The 15,327-nt window shown below is 35.3% G+C and overlaps 1 protein-coding gene across 7 annotated transcripts in view; it reads right to left on the reverse strand.

Annotated features, from left to right (window-relative positions):
* Positions 1-15,327, reverse strand: part of LOC105224248 (synaptotagmin-7) — a 566,903-nt gene that overhangs the window by 318,137 nt on the left and 233,439 nt on the right. For 2 of the 7 annotated variants that reach the window (XM_049460412.1, XM_049460408.1), the window contains one exon: positions 10,323-11,061. The exons of 4 other annotated variants lie outside the window; for them this stretch is intronic. Coding sequence is in view for 1 of the 3 variants with exons in the window: in XM_049460397.1 (XP_049316354.1) it covers positions 10,492-11,061; positions 11,932-12,321 (960 nt within the window). In the remaining 2 variants the exon portion in view is untranslated. Of the gene's footprint in view, positions 1-10,322; positions 11,062-11,931; positions 14,141-15,327 lie in introns of those variants that run through there. One more of the 7 variants, XM_049460397.1, reaches the window with a different exon arrangement.

Below are 15,327 nucleotides of genomic sequence, written 5' to 3' on the forward strand. Positions count from 1 at the left end.
AATCGGCCTCAAAACCCGCGCCGTTAGTTCTGCTTTCTCCAGACTGGAAAAGGAAGCAAAGCAAATGGATCTGGCAGTGAACGAGGGCAAGACGAAATAGCTCCTGTCATCAAACAAACAGTCGTCGCACTCGCGACTTGGCTCTCAGTTGTAGATAATTTCGTCTATCTTGGAACCAGTGCAAACACAGCCAACAATGTCAGCCTGGAAATCCAACACAGGATGACTCTTTCCAACAGGTCCTACTTCGGACTGAGTAGGCAATTGAGAAACAAAGTTCTCTCTCGACGAACAAAAACCAAACTCTATAAGTCACTCATAATTCCCGTCCTGCTATATGGTGCAGAGGCTTGGACGATGACAACAACTGATGAGTCGACGTTGCGAGTTTTCGAGAGAAAAGTTCTGCGTAAGATTTTTGGTCCTTTGCAGGCTGGCCACGATGGGATAGAGATATATGACGATATGACGACATTGACATAGTTCAGTGAATTAAGTGACAGTGGCTACGCTGACTAGGTCATGTTGTCGGAATGGGCGAAAAAACTCCAGCTCTGAAAGTATTCGACGCTGTACTCCGTAGGAAGGACCATAAAGCTCATATATTGGCCAATATATGCAGTATAAAGCCATCCGGAAGTTGGAAAACCTTTATACTAAACATACAAATATACTATTTCAAGAGAAGGATTATATCTTAATTTCAGTTGTATATATCAACCATTGACTGCCATTTTCAATTAAAAGTTAACTATAGATACCGGTGTGTAAATATTCGGTACCTAGGGACTTGAACAGCTTTTATTGGATTTAAATAATTTTTGGTCATAAGGTGGCAGTCGCTAGAAACTCAATCGAGTGATCTCTGGCTTCTTATCGAAATATAAGTATCCGGGGATAGGTAGCCTCTTTCCAGCACTTCTGTAATAGGGAGGGCAAGTCCTACTGCCCCACCTTGTTGGGTTGACATAAGATAGCCTTAGGATGGCGTATATACTCGTACCTGAACCATTGTAAAAGTAAGAAAGTGCATTTCTTTCTAGTATTATGTCTTGTGATTTCATCAAAATCCTCCGCTTTTGGTATTAGGTCTGCTCGAATTATTATTACATACATACATATCTACACACCAAATTTTTTCCAATATGTTTCTATTACTTCTGAATAATTTATAATGTTTTGTATAAAGTTAGAGTTCAACACATGTTTTTAATTTAAGAATTTCAAAACGTTGTAAAATTAAAAAAATATTAAAAGAATACCATTAAAAATTCCATTAATCTATATTGCCCGTGAAACTGTCATTATAACTATAAGTATATCTTCTCTAACAACAGCCATACACAGTTCCAGAAAAGGATATATGTGTGTGTGTCGAAAACAACAACTAGCTTCTCTGCAGGGATAGTGGAAAAAGAGAACATTAATATATTTTTTATTTCCTATTTCAAATAGTTTAAGAGTTGCCTACTTGAATAAGAATCTGAAGTAAAAACTATTTAGTATCCATAACGTACGAAGTATGACAATTAAGTAATTAGGCTGATTCCATAAAAACCGTATACGTACAGCGATTCCAGCGCGTTTTCCATGCTTCGTAACATTTCCGGAACGCTTCGACTGGGATGTCCGCGAGTACCTCGTCACGGCCGCCTGGATGTCCGTAATCGACTCAAAATGGGTTCCTTTGACCACCGATTTTATTTTAGGAAACAAAAAAGTCACAGGGTGACATGTCGGAAGAATAAGGTGGCTGTTGCAACACGGCGATCCCTTTAGAGGCCAAATACTAGGACACGCTGAGGGCGGTGTGGCACGGCGCGTTGTCGTGATGAAGGATCTAGTTACGAGCGATGTCTGGGCGCACCCTGTTGACTCGTTTTCGCAATCTTTCGAGTACTTGGCAATAGTAGACTTGATTCGCAGTTTTCCCCGGTGGAACGAATTCTTTGTGGACGATTCCACGGCTATCAATAATCATCGTTTTCACCTTCGACTTGCTCATGCGAGCTTTTTTCCGGCGGGGGGCACGCGAAGACAACCATTGTGAGCTTTGGCACGACTATCACCATACACTCTTACAATTTTAGCGTACGTTTCCGAAGCTGTTTCGCCCAATCTGGCGCAAAATTTTATCGCGACGCGTTGCTCTTGATTTCGTTTTTCCAATTGCATAACGAGCACTACAAACACACGTCTACTCAACTTGACGCAGCAGGCGAACTAAACAAGCTATAGCGATGGTACTTACATCAAAGGGAATTTCAAGGTCACAGGTTTACCACAAGCGTGGCAATAAAATCAGTCTCATTACTTAATTGTCAAACTCGTATACATTGTATCATTTAAGATCATTCAACTTTAAGAGCTTCCCAATTTAATATCGTCAACATTTTTTAAATACAGTTATAGAACCCTACTAATCAGTATACTGAAATATTTTTATATAAAGTAAAAAATGTTATTAGAAAAGAAAACTCTAATTACTAATTAAATAGTAAGAAATAGTAAGAAATAGCAACGTCGTGTGTCACAAAGCAGCCAGCACCTGTCTTTTTCCCCATCAGTACAAAACCCTACAAAAAGTGGTCACTTCACGGTGGATTTTCTTATATTGTAAGTGACACACTCATATGATCAAACGAAATCATAATATTCAAAAAATTTAGTTTTTTCATTTTCTTAAAGTATAATGCGTATATCTTAAATATTTACTAAAGTAAATCCGGAAAATACTTTTCAAATGCGTTTCCCTCAAAACTATATTTTTTAATCTGGTCGCTTGAAACTAGCTCGGTAGATTTCAATGAAACTTATACAGCTTTTTGAAAATATGAAAAACTAGTGCTTCATTTTTTTTTTAATTTTTCTTAAAATTTTACAAACAATTAACTGCTGTTTTTCCCGAAAATGTGGATTTTTTGGGACGGAAAATTTGTTAATTAAAACAAAAAAATGCTTCTATTAAGCACTAAACTATGTATTATAAAAAATGTTTTTGCTCAGTTATTTTTAGATAAATTTCAAAGGATTAGGGCCCCACAAGTAACTTCGATTGACACTAGATCAACTCAAACACACAAGTCAAGTCAAAACCCTATTTAATAATGCTATGTTTTTACTTTTATAAAATAAAATAATTTACTAGCAAAAATAATTTAAATTGCCCATTGGAAGTTAACAATCGGCTCTTTTCTTTTCATTAAATGCAGTATAATATAAGGATGTCATATTAAGCTATATACACATAAAGGAAGTATACAGGAACCCGGTAAATATTATATTAAAATTTATCGGAATATATCTTGCAGCGCGAAAAAACGCCGTTTGTTTTAGAAACTACAAAATTTTAAAATTATATGTCTTGATATTGCTGTAAGATGCTCGTCAATAATGTTATTGGAAAGTTCTTCAAAATATTTAAAATGATACATATTTCTTTAACGATACTAACGGGTGGGCCATATAAAATTTTAAATTTAAAAAGTCAATAAAAAAACGGCTTGATATTTTTCAAAGGTCTAAAATTTATTTAAAAGGTTGTTTTATGGAATTTATTAGTGGAAAACAGTTTCGGACAAATGACCACCACGGCTGAGTTTACAGTAGCTTATCCGATCCACCCAATTTTGGAGTACTTTCTCGATGATTTCAGGCCTTATGGCAGCTACAACAGATTGATCTCGTACTTTAGATCTTGAATTGTTTCTGGATGGTTGGCGTAACATTTATCTTTAACAACTGCCCAATAGTCCAACGGAGTTAAATCGCAGCTTCTGGGAGGCCAATTCACATCACCTCTTTTGCTGATTATGCAATTTTTGAAGATAGGGCGTAAAAGATTGAGTGTAGCCTTTGCTGTATGGCACGTAGCGCCGTCCTGCTGGAACCAAATGTTGTCCAAGTTTTCCTCTTCAATGTGCTTGAAGAAAAATTCGGTTAACATTGCACGGTATCGCTCACCATTGATGGTTACGGCGGTTCCTTCTTCATTTTCGAAGAAAAATGGGCCAATGATTCCACCAGACCAAAATCCGAACCATACAGTGATTCGTGCTGGGTGCATTGGCTTCTCGACGATTACGTGCGAGTTTTCTTTGCCCCAAATGCGACAATTCTGCTTATTAACGTAACCATCGAGGTGGAAATGAGCCTTGTCCGAAAAGATGATTTTTCGGTAAAATTGACCATCCTCGGTCAAAAGATCTTCTGAAAAAAGTTTCCAATATTTCGCAGTTTTCTTCTAGTGAATAGCGACTCATTTCGTAAATTTTAGACCTTTCACTGAGTATCTGTCACTTTCCAAATGGTATTTGACGTTTTCAATGTCGAAATATAGACAATTCAAATTTAAAACGTTAGATGGCCCACCCTGTATCTCACTCTACGTCATAAAAGAATGTAGTCGAAGCACCCTGCGCTCCTATAATAACTTTTTCGAAATTTCTGAATATGAAAAGTAAGTCAATTGTATATATTGTATACAATAAAAATGAAAAACATAATTTTGAGTATGGTTTCAGTGGAACTTCCAGCACCAAGCTTGCGTTATCAATGTGGAAAATCTGAGAAACCGAGCAGTTCAGAATATTAACCCTGGGCGGGCTTCGTTATCTTGCCCTTGTTTGCAAAGCACGATGATTGTTAGTCGAATCGACTAACAAAGCACGTATAGGGTTAAAGTATTTGACTTTTTTTATCTAGTGTAAAAACAACGATAAGGACAATTCACATGAAATTTTAAATAATAATTATGTAGTGTGAATAAAAAGGTATTTTTGCACTTAAATTGATTGTTATATTTAACCAGGACATTACTGTAGTACTACAAGATATATTGCATGACATACGCATAGTTTGACTTTCCTCACTTAAAGCTTGTATAAAACAGTACATGTGTTAAAAGTGTATTTAAAGTTTTACATATGTACAAATATTGTAAATATACACTCACTGACTCAATTATGCAAATGACATTTGGAGGTTTTAATCGGTGGGGATTGTTTAAATTTTTTGTGTGATTTTTAGCGAAGTCGGTTAATAATTGCTTACATTTATAGTATTTTTGGGAGTTTCTTGTACATGATATTTTATTGTATTAGTACAGTTACAACAAAAATATGCATGTTTTCATATTAAATATCATAGCAAAATCCACTTATTACAACTCAATAGCTATTGTTATATTTACGCTTTGTGGTTTGTTTATGCATTTATTCTAGGGAGAATTTTTTATTTAAAATTTCAAAAGCTTGTAAATAAAATTCATATTATCAATAATCTTAATCAAAAATATTATTTAAAAAAATAAGTAACGCTGTTGGAGAGGGAGAATAGTTGACCAAATATAAATTTAAGCAATTTGCCCAACGATCGGGATGCTCACTTGAAGTGAGAGCGTAAACGTAAGACAAATGTGAACTATACTTTTATAGCTGGTATACATAAAACTTTCCTCGCCTTGAGCGTGCTTCTTTTTAATATATATTTCGTTTCTTTATTTTCATCTCAACATATTTCAAAAATATATTTCGATTTTATTGAATAGCATTAGAAATAAAAAAAAATTATGTATGTATGGTTTTTTAAATCACGATGAAAGAGAAACCTTTCACAGATTGTAGGCATCCAATTGCAAATTTTTGGAAAATTATGCGATTAAGGTTGTTAAAATCACGTTTTTAATCTAACCGTAAAAATTAATATATCCTATTATAAATTTTTATTATTAAAATAAAGGGAAGTAAAAAAGAAAAAGCATTAAATTTGGGCGAACAAAAGCTACATTATAAAATTTACAGGTGCTTATGTCCGCCATATGCAAATACACGCCAAATTTCGTGAAGATATTTCGCTTAATCAAAAAGTTTTCCATAGAAGGATATGTATTTGATCGTTAAGTTTGAATGGCAGCTATATGCTATAGTGGATGCGATATCCGATATCGAAAATGGCGTTTCCGACAAAATCTTGGAGAAAAGGAATATTTCCAAAATTGCATTCAGATGCATTACTCAAGAACTAAGCAGACAAACAGATGCACATGGCTAAATCGGCTCAGCTCATCATGCTGATCATTTATTTACTTACATTGTGTCTAGAAATTGTAATAAAACGCAAAATATTTAATTATTCATCAATATTTATATTGTCTTCTTTAAAGTAATACACTTATGCAAACGATTTTTCGATTTTTCTAAAAACTTGTCATAAGCACTTTTTGGGATGGCCTCCAGCTACTTCAGTGAATTTTATTATATTGTATCTTTACGATCGACTAAAAACGGGTTCCACGGAGCGCAATTTCACTTAAGGGAACGAGAAAAAATCATCTGGTGAATACGGTGGTTGATCGATGGTATTCATTGCGTTTTTGGCTTTAAATTCGGTTACAATCGTGGCTCGATGCGATGGTGCATTATCATCGGGTAAAATCCATGAATTATTATTTTACAATTCCTGCTGTTCTCGTCAGATGTTCTCACGGAAACGCCTCAATACGTCCAAATAGAACTTCATATTGGCCGCCTGTCCCTCCGGAACAAATTCACGAGCACCAAATCACCAATATGGTAAAAGACAATGATCACCACCTTGATTTTTGAGCGGCCTTGGGTGTTTTTTTTTAGTTTCGGCTCGTTTTTTCCCTCCATTTCGATGGTTGTTGACTTGTTTGCATGTCAAACTCATAAACCCATGTCTCATCGACAGCTATAATGTTCTTTATGCATTTGTGATCGGAATACGCACGATCAGGCATGTTCAAAAAGAATTATTTGCGAGTTTCTTTTTGAAAAACAATCAAAAGAACGCGTTTCATACCCAAAATATCCACTAAAATCGTTCGAACGGACTCGAAAAGGTCGAAGGTCGTCCAGAAATGGCATGACTTCAGCAATCTCTCGACCGTCTTTGAAAGCTATGTGCCACTCGTAGGCTAGTGTTTTTGATAGAACTGAATAATATTAAGCCTTTTCCCCTATTCCTAACGATTCCGCACACGAAATTTGGTTAGAAATACAAAATTTTAGACAAATTCTTTTTCTTTTATCCGTTGTAAAAAACGGAATGCACAGAGGAGTACTGATTTAAATCAAACTTGTTTGGCAGATGACGCTCATATTTGGCATTTTGGTAATTAAGGACAGTCCTACCAACGTAGCAAAATACATTTTGTTTAAATATCATTTATCCGGGAATTTATTAACGATTTCCGGGTGCTTCTTTGTCACAATGTAAATACCAGGAAGGGATGTCCAACTTATTCCAGTGTGAGAGCGCTTCAAAACTAGCGTTTTTTATAACATTGTCCTTTATGGCCAAATTGAACAAAATAATAATTTTTGGGCATTTATCAACCCAACACCCAACATTTAGTACGAATAAAAATTACTATATAGTGGTTATTTATGGGGGGGTGCGATAAGGCCATGTGAGTTAAGGTCATGATGGCATAAACTCACATCTGAATGGGAGATTAAGCCATATTATTTTGAAAAAAACGATATGGCTTTATCTCGCTTTCGAATTTGAGATAAAGCCATCATGGCCTTATCTCACAATAGCACATAATTCAATATGGCTTTATATCTCAAATGCATTTTAAAGAAAAATCATATTTGATTTTTTTTAACGTTTTTTATATTTTGCTATTTATGAAAGATTAGTAAAGTGTTACCCTTTTACAAGATAACAAAAATGGGAAATCCTCACCCTGTTTTGACAAGAAGTGCAATTGGCAATGTATTGTTTTATTAGAAGTCACCCTGTGTTGATAAAAAGTGCATTTGACAATGACGTTATTATTTAATGTCATATTTTTATTGCCGTGCACGTGTTTTCAATTTCGCGAAATTCTTAACAAAATGGAAAATGTGAACACAGTTTTTGAGTACACCATTATACCAGGGTTTAGAAAAAATAGTAAACTTTTGTATATTGAAAAGGAAGAACAAATCTATAAATATAAATATACAAGTAGAAATATTAAATACTATTATTGTTACAATAAGAACTGTAAAGTTGGTGTTGCAGTTGATTTCAACAACCTCCTGTTTCATTGTCGCAAAATGAAAAACTCAAATTCAGTCCATGATCATGAAAAACAACCTTTCAACCCGTGCAAACATTACAAAGTTTGTCAAGATTGTTATAATCTTATGAAAAATAGAAATGATTCGTTAGGCATAAAAACATTATGTCCAATTTGCAGAGCGATTATTATAGATGCTCAACCAATTTTTGTTAACATAGATAATATAACTTTTTTGTTTTTTTTTTTTTGTTAAAGAATAAAATTTTTTTGTTGTCTTTTTTTCCAGTTAAAGAACTGCAAAATTGCTAATAGAGTAATAAAACATGGTTGCTTAACATTTGCTAATTTATTCGATATATTGAAAAGAAAAAATGTAAGTATATATATCAGGATGGTTTGGCGGTTCTGTGATTACTCTCCTTCGCGTCCCGCCGCGTCCCGGGGCGGGCCGGCGCGCGAACGGCGAAAATTTTCTTAGTTTTTCTGTAAACCATTTTCAAAAGTGCAATAAAGCCTTAATAGCTTTATTTCCATTTACTTTAAAAGAAAAAATATGGCATTACCTCTCATTTGCAAATAAAAAATATGGCTTTATGTCCTATCTGATCAAAAAAATATATGGTTTCATCTCACATTTAAATTAGACCATATGGCTTTATCTCTCATTTGGATGACCAAATGATGGTCTTATCTCGCATGGCCTTATCGCACCCCCCCGTTATTTATTATGTGGAGAAACTATTTAAATCTTTTTAAAGTATATTAAAACAACTGTTTTCTGACCTTTCAATACCCAATAAAAGGATTTAAGCATGTTAGCTCTCATTCATTAAATATTTTTAAGCATTTTCCATTGAAAATAATACTAAGTATGTTGCTTCAAATTAAAAAACATTTCTTCAAATACCTTTAAATTTCACAAATTTATGTAATTTTCATTGTTTAACATTTTTTATAAGTGGTCTTGAACGATGCAACAAATCCCTCCGTTTACATATTTTTTTGGTAAGATTACAATCTGGTCATCGCTCGTTTCCAATTGCTAATCGTCAAAACCTCCTGAACTCGATCAACTGCCAAAGTTCAGGAGGTTTTGACGTTTAGCAATTGTTCTCTCACTTCCAGTGAGAGAGGAGTTGGATATCTCTTTATCTCTGACGTGCATAAACATGGATTGTACAGAAAACGACGCTCGTGCAATGAACGCACAAGAAAATGTAAGTTTTTGTTGCAATAAAATTATGTATTACCATTATATTATATACAAATCTATTTTGTAACTAGAAATATCTGTTGTTTTATAGGTTTGTGAATGTCGTTTGTATATTTGTGGTTATATAGTGTCCGAGCCCCAGGCAAAAACAGTGATTGTCGATTATATGTATGTATGTGAATGTTAATTATTACATATATTGAATGAGTCTCCATTTAACCCTTTCAGCCCCAAAGGACTTTTTAAACGATGTCAAACATATATAGAAGTTGCTTATAAGCAACTTTGGGGCTAAAAGGGTTAATCATGATCATGAAGTTGATCTATTAGATGTGTATTTTAAAGAAGTTTTTGTGTATTTGACTTTTTAAACGATGTCAAACATGTCGGGGCTGAAAGGGTTAAGGAGTAAAACGTGTAGTTTTTAGAGTAGTTAAAAACGGCATAGAGACGACTGATGCGGTAGTGTGCAACACTTGTAAAAATGTGTATAAATTTGACAAAAGCACATCTAATTTGGTCAAACACAAGTGCTACGTAAAGCGGCCTTTACACGGTCACACATGTTTGCAAGCATGGTATGATGCAAAAAAAAAATGGTTTTCGTTTAAACGGTCGAACATGCAATCATACATTATTCCTCTATTATTTGTGAACGAAGCAACATGGCGCGTGCATTAGTTGCAGCACTTGTAATTGATATTGTAGAAGAAGACGAAGTAGAACAAAAAAAGCAAAAAAGACAGAGGAAAACTTGGGTAAAGGAATGGCGATCAAGAAGACCAGTTTTTTCACATATAAGTTTATTAAAGGAACTTGAACAGTCCAGCCCGGCGGACTACAAAAATTTTCTCCGAATGGATCCTTCTGTATATAGGGAACTTTTGGAAAAAGTAACACCTTAAATTGAAAAACAAAATACTGTTATGCGAGACGCAATTTCGCCAGATGAACGTCTCTCTGTAACATTAAGGTATTTGGCAACTGGAGAGAGCTACGAAAGTTTGAAATTCCAGTCGTATATTTCAACTGCAAGTTTAAGCAACATAATTATTGAGACATGTGAAGCATTGATTAAAGTTCTTAAAGATTTTATTTCAGTAAGTATATGATGTATGTATATTAAAGATTTTATTTCAGTAAGCATATAATGTATGAATATTACATGAAAATGGAAAACAAAACAAAAATAAAATATTTCTCCAAATCAATAAAAATAACAAAAATAAAAAGAAAAGTTTGCTTATGAATAGTCAGAGTCGTTCAACAAGTCCGTAAATGTCTGATATTCCGTGTTGTTTCCGTATTGTTGAGTATTTATGGTTTCCTGTGGTTGTATGTTGACGCTGGAAATTTTTTGATATTGCTGTGGCTGAACTGTTCTATGAAGTCTGATGTGCTGAACTTGAGGTTGAGGAGTAGATATAATATGCGTTGGACTCAGAAGCGGCGGTGAAATTAAGTATTCCGGACGACTTTGCAATGTTCTTGAATCAAAACATGTTGACGAGTTGTCACTATAAGAAAAATGTGTTGATGAGCATCTTGTGTTAGGTACGTTGAACATCTGATGGGAATTTTCGTTCAACCGTCCCAAAGCTCCTTGGTACAACACCTCCATAATGGTTTTATTGGCAAATAATTGTTGATTAGGGTCAAGTTTCCTGAAGAGGACTTCCCAAGTCGAACTGAAGGTACTTGCATCATCATTGGGCCGCGTCGAATCTTCTAAAGCTTTGACTGCTTTAATAAGCAACTGTTGTTTTTCTTTTTTACCAAATTCTTCTTTGTCTTTTTTTGCGCAAGGTGCATTCTGAAAATAATAAATAAAAATAAAAACTGTTATCTTTCCAGTTGCCGAAAAGTGAAGAAGAATGGAAAACGATAGCTTCTGAATTTTATGAACTGTGGAATTTCCCGAATTGCCTTGGCGCTATCGATGGAAAACATGTAAACATTACGAAACCACCGCATTCTGGCGCATACTATTTCAACTATAAGAAGACTTACAGTATTGTTTTGATGGCCATAGTCAATGCAAAATATCAATTTATAATGGTGGAAGCTGGAGCAAACGGAAGAGTTTCCGATGGTGGTGCTTTCGGAAATACTATATTTTCGGCTATGCATGATGACGGAAAATTGAAAATACCTTCCCCCACAAAACCGTCTAGTTTTGAAAAAGAGCTGCCGTTTGTTTTTGTAGCAGATGACGCTTTTGCACTAAGTGAACATTTTATGAAACCCTATAGCCAAAGCGGTCTAACTCAGCATCAACAACAATATAACTATCGTCTGTCACGGGCAAGAAGGGTTGTAGAAAACGCGTTTGGAATTATATCTTCCAGATTCAGAATACTGCTGACTACAATACATTTATCTCCCGAAAAGGCAACGAAAATTGTTCTAGCAATTTGGTATTTACACAACTTCTTAAGCACAAAAAGCAGTGAATATTATCTTCGAATGATAAATGATGTAGGTGAAAATTCGGTACCTGCTTTGATGCAAATAGAAAAAACCACAAGTCGGAAGAGTACTACCAACGCCAAGGAAATTCGAAACTCATTTTGTGAATACTTTAATGGTGTCGGATCAATGTAATTTTGCATTTCGTTTTATAAATGAAAATATATAAAATATATACATAAATAAATAAAAATGTCCTCTTCGTTTTACTCACGTCTTCCACAGTCGTGTCCCCATTTTCCTCAATCTCTATTGATGACATGCCCGTCATCTGTGTTTCTTGCTCTTCCAAGAATGCCAGGTCATGAAAGTACCACAAAGACGGTACATATATTTCCTCTATTCCTGCTCCAGATTTCTCACTTCGCTTTATTTTTTTTAACTCACGCCGATAACATCCTCGAAGTGAGTTTATTTTGTATTTTAACGTTTCTAAATTAGCTTTTGGATCTATATCCTTATATTTTTTTAGCAGTGCTTCATAAGCAGCATTCTTCTTTGATTTGTTTTTATACTCCTCACTTTTCACCTTCCATACTTCTGGATGGCTTCGATAAATTTCGAAGAAGTCCTTCCACAGTTCTTCATTTACCCGTGACGCCATTACGCTTTGATGTTTGCTTACGACTGAAAAAATATACTGCGTGTATGATGCAAGCGTTTACACCATAAAACATGTTCACAACAACATCATGTTTTTAAAAAAATTTAAAAACCATCGCACATGTATGACGAACACGAATTTATTATGTTTACACGTTCATTCTTCTCATCACGCCGTACATGCTTGCAAACATGTGTGACCGTGTAAAGGCCGCTTAATGGCCAATAGCCATAAGCGCAGTCTTCCTGCCTTTGATGTTGATTTTGAAACCAAAAAGAAATGCATCAAACTAGCAACGGAGTGGATAGTAAAGAATGGTCGATCATTCAATATAATTGCAAGTTCGAGATTAAAAAACTTGGCCCAGTTTTTTATTTTTCTTGGTGCGAAACTGTGAGGAAATGTAAATATTGAGTCAGTACTGCCGCATCCCACAAGTATATCGCGAAACATCAGTGCTCTCTACGATTTTCATTTTAATGAATTGAAATCCGAGATTCAAGAGCACAGAAAATATGGATATATGGACGGACGACTTCTTCAAAGAATCCTACATATCACTTACGATGCATTACGTCAAAGAAAGCACACTTAAAAACCGCCTGCTAGCAGTAAAATCAATGGTTAGAGTCTCGTGTACTGGTAAGAATTATAAAATGTTTTTGGTTATATTGGAATCTATATTTTATATCAACATTTCTTAGGCAATGAAATTAAAAACAAAATTAATAGAATTTTACGAGACTTTGGATGTGATTTGCTGATGGACGATCCAATCATTGTTACTGATAGAGGAGCCAATATGAAAGCCGCTTTCAACGAACTGAGCGCATTACACTGTGTAAGTTAACATAAGCTGCCCTTTATCAACAATAAAGTCCGCGCGTGGCCTGAGTCAGCGAATTCACATTCCCACGCTGACAGGTAAGGCACAGCGGTAGCGGCAAACTGCCAACGCAAGCGTCGGCGTCGTATCCGCTGCAATAACTCCACAACAACTGAGACAAGGTGCAGGTTTAAGACATTTAGAATGTAAGTTTAGTTTTAAACAGAGAACTCATCAGACAGGATGGTCTGATCAATAAAGCAATAATAACAAAAAACAAGACGGTTATTTGTAATTGGCGCCCAACTATATGGGAATAAAAGAAATTAAAGTTCGCTAAAAAATAGTAAAAACTATTCGGGAACAAAAATTAAAGTTCGATAAAAAATAGTAAAAACTATTCGGAAATAAAAAGCTCGATAAAAAATAGGAAAAAAACTATTCGGGAATAATTGTACGGACCATCAAGGAGGAGACGTCACAAAAAAAGGAATCACGGACCAAAGGGGATCGAAAATTTCTACAAAAATTAAACAATAGAATTAAGATTCAAAAATATGTAAGTAGAGTGCAAAAAATATAGTATGTTAAATTGCTCTAATAAAAAAAGTAGATAAAACAGAAAACTTGTGTTAAATATAACTGTAAATCTTTGCACGAGTTTTTGAGAAATAAATTTTGCGCAGGCCAGCTTATTGGTATCGGTTTTACTTCAAGCTCATGAGTGATCAGGACCTGGACAAAATATTTGAGAGACTTAACGGAATAGAAGTTAGTAAAAAACAGTGCAACAATAGGGATAATACTGAAAATTGGTGGACAGAATATAGAGTGGCAGACAAAAGACAAGAAATTGCGCTGGAACCAGACCAATTAAGGGCATTAGTGGAAAGTGCGGTTTGTAGTGCACTTGCCACTCAAAGAGAAAATTTCGAACAAAAGCTTGCAATTATTAATCAACGACTAAATGACGTTAAAATCGACACACCGAACATAGAAACATATAGGGAAACAGAAATTGTACCGGGGATTAGATGTGAGGAGCCACTCGATATTGTAAAGTCCTTACCGGACTTCGACGGTAAGCAGGAGAATTATGTATCGTGGCGGCAGGCGGCACACACCGCCTACAAAGTTTTTGAGGGCTATGAGGGTAGCAGCAAACATTATCAGGCTGTTGCCATCATTAGGAATAAAGTTAAAGGCCCGGCCGACATGGTTCTGGCCTCATTTAATACCGTTCTAAATTTTAGGGCCATAATTAATCGACTCGATTTTAGTTATTTCGACAAACGACCAATTTACTTGATCGAACAGGAGATGTCAACTCTCCGTCAAGGAAGTTTGTCACTACTACAATATTACGACGAGGTAGAGAAAAAGTTAACCCTTTTAACTAACAAAACGATAATGACTTACGAAAAATCAATTGCTGCATCACTGAACGAAAAATACAGAATGGATGCATTACGCGTATTTATTTCAGGGACTAAGAAACCCCTCAGTGATGTGTTATTCTCAACCCGGCCTAAAGATTTACCTTCGGCTCTAGCGTTAGCACAGGAGGTGGAATCTAACCATGAGCGATACCAGTTCGCAAGCACATATGCCAGGAGCCTGGAAGACAAATCCCAAAGGCTAAATATAGAGCAATCTAGGCAAAAAGGTACAAGTAGTAGATATCAGACGAATGACATGTATCTTGCGAAAAATCCCTATTTTAACAGAACGCGGGACTTCAACAGCAGGACTCCGCCGAAACTAGAGCCAGTACAGCCAATGGACGTTGATACCTCGCAACGCTTCAGAGAACATTCAGCACAACAGAAAAATAGTGGATACTCATCTCGATATTCTAATAATCAAAATCAAAAATACGGACAGACAGTGAAGAGACCAAGTAATGATTCTGCAAAATTCACGGGACCAAAACAACAACGGGTTAACAACCTGCCAAACGTAAATTCTACTTCTAATCATGAGGTATCAAACTCAGAGGCCTCATCAATCGAAGACGACCTTACTGAACCTAACCAGTTAAATTTTTTAGACAGGACTCCTTACTACCTTTCATTGAAAGAACAATTGCAGGGAGAAAACTAAAATTATTGATTGATACGAGGGCATCAAAGAACTATATAAAGCCTCTAAAAGTGCTTAAGCACATAGCACCTGTCGAA

This window comes from Bactrocera dorsalis, chromosome 6, assembly GCF_023373825.1.
Source record: "Bactrocera dorsalis isolate Fly_Bdor chromosome 6, ASM2337382v1, whole genome shotgun sequence".
Taxonomy (NCBI): Eukaryota; Metazoa; Arthropoda; class Insecta; order Diptera; family Tephritidae; genus Bactrocera; species Bactrocera dorsalis.